At 36.2% G+C, this 13,429-nt stretch overlaps 1 protein-coding gene across 1 annotated transcript; it reads right to left on the minus strand.

The window, feature by feature from the left end:
* Window positions 1-1,319: 1,319 nt before the first annotated feature.
* hacd2 (3-hydroxyacyl-CoA dehydratase 2) lies at window positions 1,320-12,053 on the minus strand. The gene is made up of 7 exons (XM_059343307.1): window positions 11,864-12,053; window positions 9,164-9,281; window positions 7,596-7,614; window positions 5,633-5,721; window positions 4,962-5,083; window positions 2,855-3,033; window positions 1,320-2,078 (listed from the first exon to the last, which is right to left on the minus strand). Exons 1-7 carry the CDS (start codon window positions 11,986-11,988, stop codon window positions 1,996-1,998), a joined length of 735 nt encoding a protein of 244 aa, XP_059199290.1. The 5' UTR covers window positions 11,989-12,053; the 3' UTR covers window positions 1,320-1,995.
* Between the last annotated feature and the right edge of the window lie 1,376 nt (window positions 12,054-13,429).

Raw genomic sequence — 13,429 nt, forward strand, 5'->3', positions numbered from 1 at the left:
TATGTTGTGACTAAGAGAAAGAAATATGTGAGAAAAGTGGGTGATGCAGCAGGTTCTCCTCATATCACTTGAATGAGCCACTTAAAATCAAATCTGTAAGTGGTTCTTGCATGAGGCCACCTGTTACTGGAAACAGATGTTGCACTTTTTATTTGTAATTTTTCAACATTGCTGAATTATATTCCAGTCCAATGTACTGGAATGGAGGCAGAAAGCTCAGCCATGACACTGGGTGTCTTAAAATCTGGTCAAATCAAACCGAGGCTACCTACATGGCCAAAAATCAGAATCTTGTTTTTGCTGACCTCAAGTGGTAGAAGCTCTCGCTTTTTGAATGAATGAAGAGCAGAAGATTTTAACTAAAAGATATCAATAAATTCAATTATCATCAGTCTTATGTTGAGTTTCTCTCTGACAGAGCAGCTACAACTGAACCCAACAAAATATATAGAAATCATTCAGGATTACAACTCCAAAGTGTCCAGAACAGTGACTGAACATTATGGACTGTGCATCAAAGCTGACCATTACAAACAAAACATGAAAAGGTTGAACTAGTCTGATTCAGTTCTCTCTCTGTTATTAGATTCACCTCATTGAAAAGGCATGACTACATGCTCACTAATTAAATTCAACATCAAGTCTGTTTGCTTCCTTCGAAACCGTTATAACCCCACTGACAGGGACATGTCACTCAGGATTAGTGTTTCAGCCGACATAGCTCAATATAAATTAACCACTACCAGTTTTATGTACCAAAGTAAACCAACATCACTCTGTATTTTAAAGTCGAATAAGTTGAACATCTAGTATATATTTATGCTACAATGTAGTTTTGTTAAACTAATTTAATCAGAAAACACTGTTGCTACTGTATTTTGTGCTGTCTGTTTTGTTGTTATTGAGTGTGCCATAACTTACGTCATGTCTTAATTGTTTTTTGTAATAAAAAGGTTTTTAACATCCCATTTGTAAGACACACTGACCTCTTGGGAGGAAATTGGGAGCTTAATAAATACATAAATAAATATTATAGCATGAACAAAGTAGCAATTCATAGGAGCTAAAATTGCTTAAAAAAAAAGTTACTTTCAATAGATAAAATAAAGAAACTGCACATGTGAGCTCACTTGGATGGATGCATGATGGAAAAGTATACTGGCTTAAGTTATTAATGTATAAATCACCTAAACATCAGAAGACACAACTCACTGTCATCATCATAAGTTAACATAATCTGACCACAAAGATGCAACTAAAACTACACTCAAGCAAGCACCAAACAAACAGGAAAAAATACAGAAAATAAACCATGCAAGCACAGGATGAAAAAGGTTTATTGAACTAAATCAGGAATGTAATTTGACTGAAACAAATGAAAGGCAAAAAAAAAAAATACAAAAAAAGAAATTACAAACCTGGACCACAGTTTGCACCAACAAACACACTGTAGATGCAAAAGCTACAACCTAGTTTCAGTGCTAGTCTTCACATTATTCTTTCTACAGTAGTTTTTAAAAAGAGACCAAAAGGTGGGCTGTTGGGAGGTGAAAAATCTATGAGGGGTTTTCTATGGTGACATTTAAAGGGAGGTTATTGACTCTGCATCATTCAGCTCAATGCTTTGCTGTGACCGAGTTTTGCTCAGCACTCAGACCGCAGCTCAACTGTATCAAAGTCAAGATACAGTTTCTTTACGGCTGCAAGCTCCCTGACTAAACAAAAGTAACCGCAGTTTGTTCATAAATAAAAACACAATGACAACTTAAAAATAAAACACCATTCGTTTCATGATTTGTGAGCATCTATACAACCCGGACAACAGCAGGGAGAAAAAAAATAAAGTTGCTTGATAATTGTTTTTGCTGCCAGGTCAGCTCTGGCAGTTTGAAAACTGTTTTCGCGTTTCATTAAGCAGACGTAATTTTGCTCCTCTTCTGTTGGTTGTTTTGGTTTATTTTTCCCTTCGTCAGATCTGTCTGAGCGCTGCTGGGCTCACTCCACTTTGCTGTAGTCTTCTACGTGGCCCAGCACCTTCTTCCTCTGTCGGATCATGTGGAAGTAAAGCTGGGGGAAGACTGCAGGGGGAGGCAGAGGGAGAGCCGAGTTTTACATCAGGCTGAAACAGTCTCCACTTTATAAAGGTACACCTTTACTACTGTCTAACGCTTGTAATTATAACAGACCCATGTATATTTTATTGGCTAATATTGGTCTATCACAGACATATTATCAACATACATGTCGTCCAATATGCTTTGATATGAACACTGTTTTTACATAACATATAATACAGAAAATGTTATGATTTAGAAAAGATGCAAGCTATTAAGTGTATTTTTTTAAATGGTCAGCAATTGACTGACACTGAATATACAGCATTGATGTTTTATTCATTAAATTTTTTAATTTATTATCCTCATTTTTATTTCTAGAAGTGGTTAAGCAATTTAATACAGTCAATGTTGAATGAATAATTATATATAATAATGATTATAGTTTTTTTTTTTCTTTCTTCCAGCTACAAGAAAATCACTATATTGGCCACGATGATGATAATTGGTGACTTTTTTGCCTTTAAAATAATTTTACATATAAAATATCACATGTTAGTCGGGCTCTACTTATAATGATTGATTCTTGAAATTATGCAATTATGAAATACAAATAACAATAAGCCACAATTATGAGATAAGGACAGAACATTTCTCCACTTTTTCTTTTTTTTTGATGAAAAGCAAAAAGCAATGTACTTGTGTATATTTGCAATATACAGCAAATCATAACTAGAAGAAGGAGGTGATCGCTTACTGTTTATCACGTCAAAATAAAGAAAATCTTCCTGTTGACTTACGGGGGATGTAGGAGATCATGACGAGGATGAGGAAGGTGTAGTAGTCGAAAGAGAAGTTGTACTTGTTGGGCAGAGTGACCGAGTACAGGCCCGTCTTCTGCACGTACGGCAGCGCTGCATAGATAGTCAGCAGCTCCCCAGTTACTCCCATGGGATACAACATGATGAAAAAGGTGTACCTGCAGTAGAGAGAAATAAGAAATCATAATTCTCCATTATCTATTCTTTCTGCAAAAACAAGGAGGGGTGGGTAGTATAGCTAATATAATATGAGAAAAACACAGAGGGAGATCTGCATGATATAGACTTGGATTTTTACAGTTTGCAGCACATGCAGCAGTACAACTTACTGCATGTTAGATAGTCCGCTCTAAACTTGTGCAATATCTTTAAAAGGTCAAAAAAAAAGTACAGACTGCTTTCCACCAAAACTTTTCTGTTAAGAAATCGTGCTGCAGACTAAGTAATGAAAAAAGCATTTCGTCCATACCAAAGGATTTATGTGGAGCAGAAGAGAATAAAAATACTTGCCAGAGGCAGCAATACCAGAAAAAAATGTTTTGTCTCTTCAAAAAAAGTGGAGTATGATGAAGAGTATAAATATTCCATCTATGTTTGAGAATGTGCTCAGGCTTTGACGCAAGCAGTTCAAATAGGCAATAATGATTTAAGTAAATCTTTACTTTAAAAAAAACGGACAAATTGCTGTTGTTCAAAGTCATGAAAGGAGAAGTAAACACCCTATATATGCATACACATATTGACTGAGATACATTAAAGTAACAGTTCAAAGGTTGCATTTACAGTGTTAAATCAGAAACTAAATCCCCAAACTCTAAATATACTGTAATATTAATATCAGGCCATACTCGTGCTAAACAAGAACATTTTAAAGCGCAAATAGAAAAGAAACACCACTGCCTCTGCATGCTTCTAAATTTTTAATCATAGAACTGTGGAAGCATCGGGCCTTTTGAAGAGAAAGAAGAAAAGAAAAGCTCGCAATTACACATATGAGATGCACTGAACTGCTTTTCTTCTTTAGAGAGGATGAAAATCAAAGAGAGAAACTAAAAACGTTCAGTTTCATCCTTCACTCTGAACCCAGCGACTGTCTTTTCTGATCCCTCGCTGAGTTTTTCCAGACGCACAAACCAATTTTTATGCCACTCAAGGTGCAACACAGACTAAGAGTCGAATACCAATATAGCGACGGTGTCATTTGCTACTAAGCAACAAAGACCGCGGGGAGGGAGGCACTTAACAACTGGTGCCTCGGTTCAGGATGCAGAAGAATCCCATTAGGCAGATAAAGAGAGACAGATATTTTTATGGTGGAAACGGCACAATTCTCTGTAGTGTAGATGATTTTACTAATTAGTAATGCCTTTACAGACTTATGACAGACAGCATTTACAGCTCCTGAACCTTTTCATTATTTTAGTCTCAAACAGAGTCACATATCTGTTTAAGGTTTTATATAAAATAATATAAACAGTAGCATTGCAAATTACCTTTGGCCAAAAATGATTAATAGAGCAATTTATTCCTTTTAAGAAGGAAAATAAGAAATGTATAATTCATTTTTATAACAAGTCAAATAGTGGAAAACACAATACAATTCACTGTTTTTAAGTATAATTTAACGGAATATTAAGATGAACAATTGTATTAAAAAAAACAGTTCCTATTTTAATCGATTCATTGTTTCAATCATGTTGCAAGCAAAAATTTAAAATATTTTCTGGTTGACACTTTTGCTGCAGTTCTTTGTCAGATTTCATTGTCAAATTTTAAATTTTTACAAATTATAATTTTTATTTTTCAGACTTTTAGTCAAACAAAACTTTAATTTCTAAAAAAAAAAAAATCAGTATTTCAGTAATCAGACATTTCTTCAATTTAAATATAATATATGAACAATCAACCAATCAAACATTAATGAAAATAATCATTAAACTAAGTCCAAATGACGTAATTTATTCATTCATTCAGTACGGAGGCCTGACCCAGCTCTTATCAAATTACCTATCTTTGCAGCAATTGTTTAACAAATTAAAAATAAATGTCTCCTGCTCTGACACCACCCTCAGGTTGACTCTCCTACCTTGCCCATTTGATGAGGTATGGCAGGTGATTGAGGAGGCTGAAGGTGTAGAAAGAGTAGCGGATGATCTCTGTTATGGTCCAGGCTGTGACAAACAGCAGCACACTGTCCTCACTCTGCACCTGAGAAATCACACACAGAGGATGATGGGAGGAGGAAATAGGAAACGGCGGGTTTGCCTCATGCTGTTGTAGTTACTCTGCTGTAGGCTAATCTAGGCTTTTCATCGCAGACCATGCTGTTTGTTTCAGATGCTCAGAGTTCAGAATCACACTGCAGGCAGATATCTTCACATATATTGGGTTAAAACCAATGCAAATATGCAGTTAAAACACATCTTATTGCACGCACTCAATCTAAATACAGTTTCCACACACTGACATAACAGAAAAAGAGAGAACAGCTTGAGAAAAACGTCAGTGCAGCATCATAAATCACACAAAGAGAACATGACATACAAACGTTATTTATACTCTAAAAGTTCAGCAAATTAATTCTTGCAACCCTACAGCAAAAACATCTGATGTTACTTACACATTTACTCCTCCTCCATCTATCAATAGGGCAAACAGTACATCAGCGGGTCACTTTTGAACACTTTTACATTGTCCTGCCATAACACCAAGTCCTTTATGAGAATAAGTGAGAATACAGAGTGAAACTCTTCGTACCTCCCTGACGCTGTGTGTGACGGCCCAAGTGAGAAAGACCCGGGACATGACCTGGAACCCCGTCAGGACCACAGAGGACGGTACAATTCCTGAGAAATGACACAAAACACAAACATTTTAGATAATTATGACTCACTGGCATCGTTTCTGTTATTTTCAGAGATTTTTTCTGCTCTTTACTTTTGGTGGACTGATAGATTTGTTTATTCTAACAATTACACCAATTCTTAGATGTTTATATGTTGTAGCAACAATCAATTAATTGATGAGTCAACAGTGACAAAACTAATCTACAACACTTTTGATAATCCGATAATGGTTTATCAAACAAAAACAAATATTCTCTGATTCCAGCTTCTCAAATGCGAGGATTTGTTGCTTTTCTTTGTGTTTCAGCATTCTAAGCTGAATATCCTTAGGTTTTGAACTTTTGTATTGACATACAGGTGATGGGAAGCCCTGAGAAGTTGTGATGGGCATTTCTTTTTTGTGTTTTTGGGCCACAATTTAATCAAAATCAGATGAAAACACAAGCTATAGTTATTTGCAGCCCTAGTTTTATTAAAGAAAATGAATGAATAATGAAACTTCTTTTCCTTACTTTGGTAGAATTTGTTTCCACTTTTGTTAACGCTGCAAGATAGGGCCTGTTCTTGGTTGCTGTTTGTTGTTGCTCTTTTGTTTTATGACAAAAAGTTCACATGGTTCTTTTAATAAAATGACACTTATTTTTTTAGATAATTTCATATTATATCAAGTGGAAAACTGGTCAGTCAATGGTTACTGGCTGGGGAAAGAATAAAAAAAACAATTTGTCCAAACAACCTTGTTTATGACTAAATAAGAGTGTACACTAAAAAAATATCAGTGATGGATGTTGATGCAGTGTCTTGAAGTAGCCAGCAGAGAGGAACATATAGCTGGGTGGATAGCCGCTGCAGGAAGCCCAGATAATCCTGCATTAATCCTAGATAATGAAGGGAATGGACTGTGAGCTGCGGCGAGACAGCCAGGCGAGAGTCGCTCTCTCCTCACACGTTAACACCATGAGAGCAGACAGCTTCCCTTTGGCAAACACTTCAAATGTGAAAAGCTTCTGTTTGCCTGTGTGTATTAACATCTGAGATACAAATGCAATCTGATGAGCTGAAATTATAATGTCACCAGTCAAAATAATAATTTAAGATGGAAACCACTCCTATCTGACTTGTCACAATGAGTTCTGCAAACAAATTTGGACCACTTAGAAGAATTTTAAAGATCATGTATTGACAATATTGATGTTATCATTCAACTGCTCAAACAAATCTAGAAAATCTAAATCTTGCAAACGAGGTAATTGGAGTATGAAGTATGAAAAATATTAAGGACTTTGTGGTAATTTTAACAGGTAAGGTACTAAACAACAACCCTGTTGCTGTAATTTTATTTATGCACCCGGACTGAATAAGATACATATATTTGCCTTTTGCAATAATAACTGGAGGTAAAGTTCCTCAAAAATTTGATTCATCTCATTTTAAACTTTTTCAAAGCTTCCCAAATATCTTTAAAGGACATCCGACAATCATTAATCAATCATTCCATTATACAGATGGGTGACATATTAAAGGACAAAACAAACTGCTATTCTGTATGGAAACATTGCCTCCAGGCTTTGTTCTTTTATATTATTGTCACCTGTACTTATCTGCTTTAATTCTAATTAGCAGGAACACCAATTCAGATATATTTGCTTAAAATTGTGATTTGTGCCTGTATTTTGAATTTAAGTTGTAGAATTCACATGGGAAAGAAAATCAAAACCCGGTCAATATTTTTTGGATTAATGATTTCATACAACTAAATGTCTCAAGTACTTATACCATAGAAGCAAAAATGTGTTTACATATATCCTAGCGACTTGTGCAAGACTTCAGTGTTATTGTTAACTGAGAGAAGTGGAGGCTGGAGAGACACTCACCTACAGCACAGTGCAGTATCTGTGAAAGGAAAAGATAACAGAAAATTACTCAACGTGCTTCTGAAGGTGGAAACACGGCACTTTATGTATGGCTTGTCAGCTGTTAAATCATGCTCGTTCATTCACTTGAATGCATGCAGCTCTATAATACAAAAACTGACTTAATATTTCCTTTGAGCATTTCAATAAACTTCACAGGCTTGGTACACTTTTTCAGTGGTCAAATTCAAGCACTTTTCAAGGACTTTCAAGGTCCATTTTCAAGCTTTTCCAGTACCTTTCAAACGGTTGTAAATGGCATGTTTTAGATGAGTACTTCGATACTAAATGGGGTAATTTCACTTAACTGTACCACTAGCAATGGTATTACACTTTTAACAACTAAAAGTAGTTTGCTACTCCCATAAAACATAATGGTATGGGAATCTAGGAGCTAGGAGCAAAAGTAAGCTCACAAAAATCAACTAGCAGCTGGCGGAACTATACACGACCCAAACTAGAAGAAAAGCCCCACAAATAGGCCTACTGCAGGAGCCCTCACATTCACTAGGAACTAGAAAAACTCCCTTCAGTAAGAAGATACAGGACAGAGCAACAAGAAACATCTCAAAAACAAGAAGACGCAGGCGAGACGCAGGCGGAGCGGTCTTCATTTCAGATAGGCTATAGGCTATTCAGTTTATATACTTTTTTCCATTGAAAATGCGGTTATCTAAAGTCAGATTGCAAGAGAAATACAGTAAGAATTTCAAGCATTTACAAGGATTTCTAGCACCCGTACGAACCCTGACTTCAGTTCTCATTAAAAAAATGCACTGTAAAGAATGACTCAACACTAAAGTGCTGCTGGTGGTCAGTCCGTGCACAGATTATTTCATGAATGGAAGATAATGACGTGAGCTGCAGTGTGTCTGGACAAGATCAGTGAAACACCTCCTGCTGCTCAGCCTCTGCACCATACACATGTCTGTCAGTGATTGTGTGTGTGTGTGTGTGTGAGCATTTTTAACACATGAACAACTATTCTCTATTACCTAGTTTTAAAAAAATAACATAGTGGACTTTACTCTTCTTATTTTCAGAAGATTTATATATGTTACTTTGAAATCCTACAAAATGTCACAATTAAGTACTCCTTTGGTTCTTTGCCTTTAACAGTGTAGTCTGGTGTGTTAGGTTGCCATGCTGTCATGGTATAGCGGACATAACAAACACGGTACAGATAACAGGCCAGGGGAAATCAGTGCCACTGCACATCCAGACCTGAATCCAAAACTCAGATGGCTTTCATTGACTTAATGATTTTTGTAGCCGTTCAAATAGGTTGGGATTAACAGTAAGGGATGTTTGCGGATTCATTTGTACATTAAGCACAAAAATCTTTACAGTCAGTTGTGTAGTGGAGTATATGGGATATATCTATTACAAATCAGACTATAAATTGGATGTTGTGTGCTCATACGAACTACAGCAGTAATCTTTGAAATACTGACACATACTGTATTTCAACAAATATATTGTAATATTTGTTTTCGTAGATATTGCCCAGCCCTTTGTGCTCATCTCACCTCCAGGATAGCTCCAGTCTGAAAGAACTTCAGAGGCTTCTCTATGGAGTAGTACAGTCCATGGTAGCTTCCTCTGGCCAGGTAAGCTCGGACCAGACCCACAGCTATCACCAGCCACCTGGAGAGAAAACAAAAATCACAGTATTGTCATTACAGACATTTAAAACAAGATCTACCAGATTATTTTATCCAGGAAACAGATATCTGTGTTACACTTTAATTTGGTTTCTGTTTTGAATAAAGGCATGAAAATGAAGACCAATATGACAAATAAGGTTTAGCAACTGGTTTATAAAATGAGTCCTTCAATAATGGGAGTCTTTATAAACCAACATTAATATTGAGCTTAATGAGAATAATGATAAAAATTTTCTTTTGGAAAAATAAAATTGTACTCTGATATTTGGATACAGGATTTTTACGGGTTGATACTTGCATGGATTTTTTAAAATGTAAAATGTGTTTTTATTTTTTATTTGAGTGGTTAAGGTCAGGATATCCCATCGTCCAGGGGATTAGACTGTACTAGGACATCTGGCAGGTCCTAGTGCTTGAATTCTTGGCAAGAACACAGAGCTAGTCTTGCCAAGAAAAACAATTGGGGATTCATAATATTGCTTGCAAAGATGTTAGTGAAAGTATATACAAACAAACAAAAAACAATATTCTGTATTAAAAGGGTATCAAGAAAAATAAATGTCAGGAATAAATAAGAAATGCAGCTCTTAAAAAATGTGATGCTGTCTGCAAGGGAATTTATATTTGCTGACATATGTGAATATATGTTCAGCAGCCTAAATATTGGTCCATCATATTGACCATGCTGATCTAACCAAGAAATATAATGAAGAAAAAAATGTTTTATTTGGTGCAAATATTTAAAAAATGCTGTCAAAGTTCATATGGATGGAGAACTGCTGCCTGATAAGGGTTTCAGCACATACAATCTAATCAAGTAAATAAATATTATAAGAATGCAATCTAATTAAATATATTATGGCTGGTTCCCCTTGAACATTGAGGTCAGAGGTCAGCTGCAGAACAGAGCACATAGAGGCTGTGGAGCTGTCAAGAAATTAATCGAGCAGGACTGGGCAGGGCGAGAGAGTTTCAGTTCACACTTATCAGAGTGAGGAATGTGACTTGTATCTATTATACTTCAATCTTTGTCAGCTGCAGTAATGAATGTCAATAACAGGGCCAGTTGGGCAGAAACTGAGCACGCCTGCTTAGCTGCTAGGGCAGTATCTGAATGCAGACACTGCAATTGAACAGAGAAGACGTGAGCATACAACGCTCCAACATGTGCTCAATACAAAGCAGATACTGTGTGGCCCATCAGTACTGAGGCCTTCACAATGTGACCTAACTGGTTGGAACAGAGAGCAAACAACTCCCACTATTCAATTGTGCAACAGTCTAAAAAACAGTGCAATAAAAGACACACAGAGACATTTCTCAGTTCAGGGTTCAAGATAAATTACTTTTTAAATTTACAGCAAGTAATCTCTTGGGTTTAGCAATGTATAGTACAGTTTATTGTAGTAAATGTAAGAGTTGAGTTAAACGGATGATTAGATTATTAGTAAAGTAGTAGTTAGTAAAAGAAAAAAATACTCTATACTTAATTACTCTATACTTAATTTATTAATTTTGCAACCTAGTATGGGCAAGTACACTTTCTATGACTCTATATAAAATTGTCCTCTTTAAATGTTTTTTTGTTATATTAATTGCAAAACATTTAAATCCTACTAGCAATTTCCAGTGAGGGACCTGGCTAGGCCTGCAACGATAATTTCTTCTTCTTATTATTATTATTATTATTATTATTGATGAATAGGTTGATATTTGATTACCAGGTAAATTATTTAATATATGAAGTTTTCTATGAAGTGAAAAATGCACATCTAACTAACATTTGCTACTGAAAATGATATAAGGAATAACAGTTATAAAAGTAGCTTTTATCTGAGGAGTCATTTGTCACCATTTTGCTTAAATTGCTTATTTATTTTATGTGTACCATATAATCTATGAATCGACTAATAGTGTGTTAGTTATTTGGTTAAAGTGACATCTTAGTTAAAGTCCTACAGAACACGTTTGAAAATATTTTAACCTGGAACCTACTTAAACCTCTGTTAAATTTCAATCTTTTAAGCCGAGGTAACAAATAAGCCCTTAGCTGGCTGATTTTTCTCTCCTTGCATATCATTATTATTGATATTATTATCATCAAAATTATATTTCTGTGTCAATTGTTCGATTTTGTAATGAAAAAAAAGTCAAATTCAGTACTCGCAAAAATAATATGACAATGCAAGATGAAAACCCAGAAAAAACACTGCAAACAATAAACCATCTGTCTTAATATTTCTGTATTGTTTGCTGTGGCGAGCCGTCAGTCACAACTAATGTGCACGCCAGGTGGTTGTCTGCTGCTTGTCTGACGTTAATCTGTATTAGCTGTTGGATGTTACTAAAGGAAACTCAAAGTTATTTCACAACACAGTATGCTACCAGTGTTTCTAATTAGAACTACAGACAATTTGAAGATTAATAACCCAAAAATTGCACTAATATATAACATTACAACAGGGAAATCTTCCTCCCATTAAGTGCTGTCCTGCTCAACAGCACACACACATACACACACACCAGAGCTACAGCATTAGCACGAGGAAACACGCTACCTACCCTGCTGTCATAACAACGTTGTAGATGACCAGGTAGGCCGTGGCCAGGGCACCAGGTCCCTTCTTTTTCTTCGCGGCCACATCGCCGTGGGCCGCCTTGCTGGTCCCCGGAGCAGCTGCCGACATGACTGCAACCCTCAACGGTCTTTGGTCCTGGACAACGGCGGCTGTCAGGTTCACCGAAACGAACAGGGGCCAGACCCGGATGTGTCGTCATGAAGCGAGAGGATACGCTTCCCTGTACCTCCGCCTTCGCTTTTAGACGCTCTCACTCAAATATCACATTTAAATCGTTCTTTTTAATACCCTAGTCACCTTTATTCATTACAATTGTCTGTTTAGATTTTTTTTTTTTTACGTGTGACTTTATTCTAGCTTATCCTTCCCTCGGATGTCCGCAGACTTCAATAGGACCCAGGAACCTGAATCATCTTGAGCTGACGGTTTAATCTTTGTTTGTTCCTCTGACGCTTTTTGAGGCGCGCCCCCTATTGGGCCTTCTGGACCACGCATGTCTGTGTGTGTGCCCTCTCTGTGCATGCAAGATGCTTTGATACAATGTTCATGTGCTAATATTGTTTTTAAACTATGATTAAACTAAATAAATTCCTCTGCTCCATTCACAGTAAGATTCTATAATCACAAAAATATATATTTTATGTTTTATTGTTTTGTTGCAAAATCTGTGTCTCCAATAATATCTCTGCAAGTCATAACAAGGCAGGAGTTTTTTATTTTGTTTTTTGTTCTAGGTTTGGTCACAGATATGGTGTGCTGAGCAGAAAAGATAACTGTTTTCTCTGCTTGGTGACATGACGTGTCCATGTATGCAATTAGCTGACAAATCAACGGGTTGGAGGAAGGCACTTCTAGAGAGTTCTACCTACATTCTTATTAAACCTCTGTTAGGATATAAATAAGGGTTCAGGGAAAGTAGACTGTGTCCAACCTCCATGAACTGACCTGCCTAATGTGATGTCAGGGATGTGTGACTCTGTAACTGCACATTTGTTGATGTATTGTAATAAAATGAAGATAAACTGAGAACTCGGACGTATCCTGCTCACCCTTTACCCATCAAACGATCGGCGCAGAGAAATAGGTGAGGATTTTGTGTTGAGTCAGATAATTTAATTTTAGAGGTTTCCTTTATGCATTTCTCAACACAACCAAAGCCGGCCATGTATTTTTCCATTTGTTGGCACAGGTGATTACATATATATATATATAAAACAATTATTATACTTAATATTCAGTGTCAAATCCTTCAAAATGAGAGACTTTCTGATTTCTAATTTGCCTGGCAATGCTCTGTCAGCCCTGGATTGCATCACTTTTTTCGTCTTGCTTTAGCAAATGAAACATTGTTGTTTTACATGACTCCTTGCTTGCATTGTTGGTAGGTTTAGGATGTCCTACATTGTTGCTAACATTGGGGGGTTGTGAAGAAAAATTACAAGCCCCACGCTGTTGAGGCAATATAATGTAACCCCCCTTAATTTAAATATGAAAGTCAAGGTTTTAAATTTCAAATCAATAATGTGTGACTGTGCTGGAAATAACGCAA

Source organism: Centropristis striata, chromosome 10, assembly GCF_030273125.1.
Source record: "Centropristis striata isolate RG_2023a ecotype Rhode Island chromosome 10, C.striata_1.0, whole genome shotgun sequence".
In the NCBI taxonomy this organism is placed as follows: Eukaryota; Metazoa; Chordata; class Actinopteri; order Perciformes; family Serranidae; genus Centropristis; species Centropristis striata.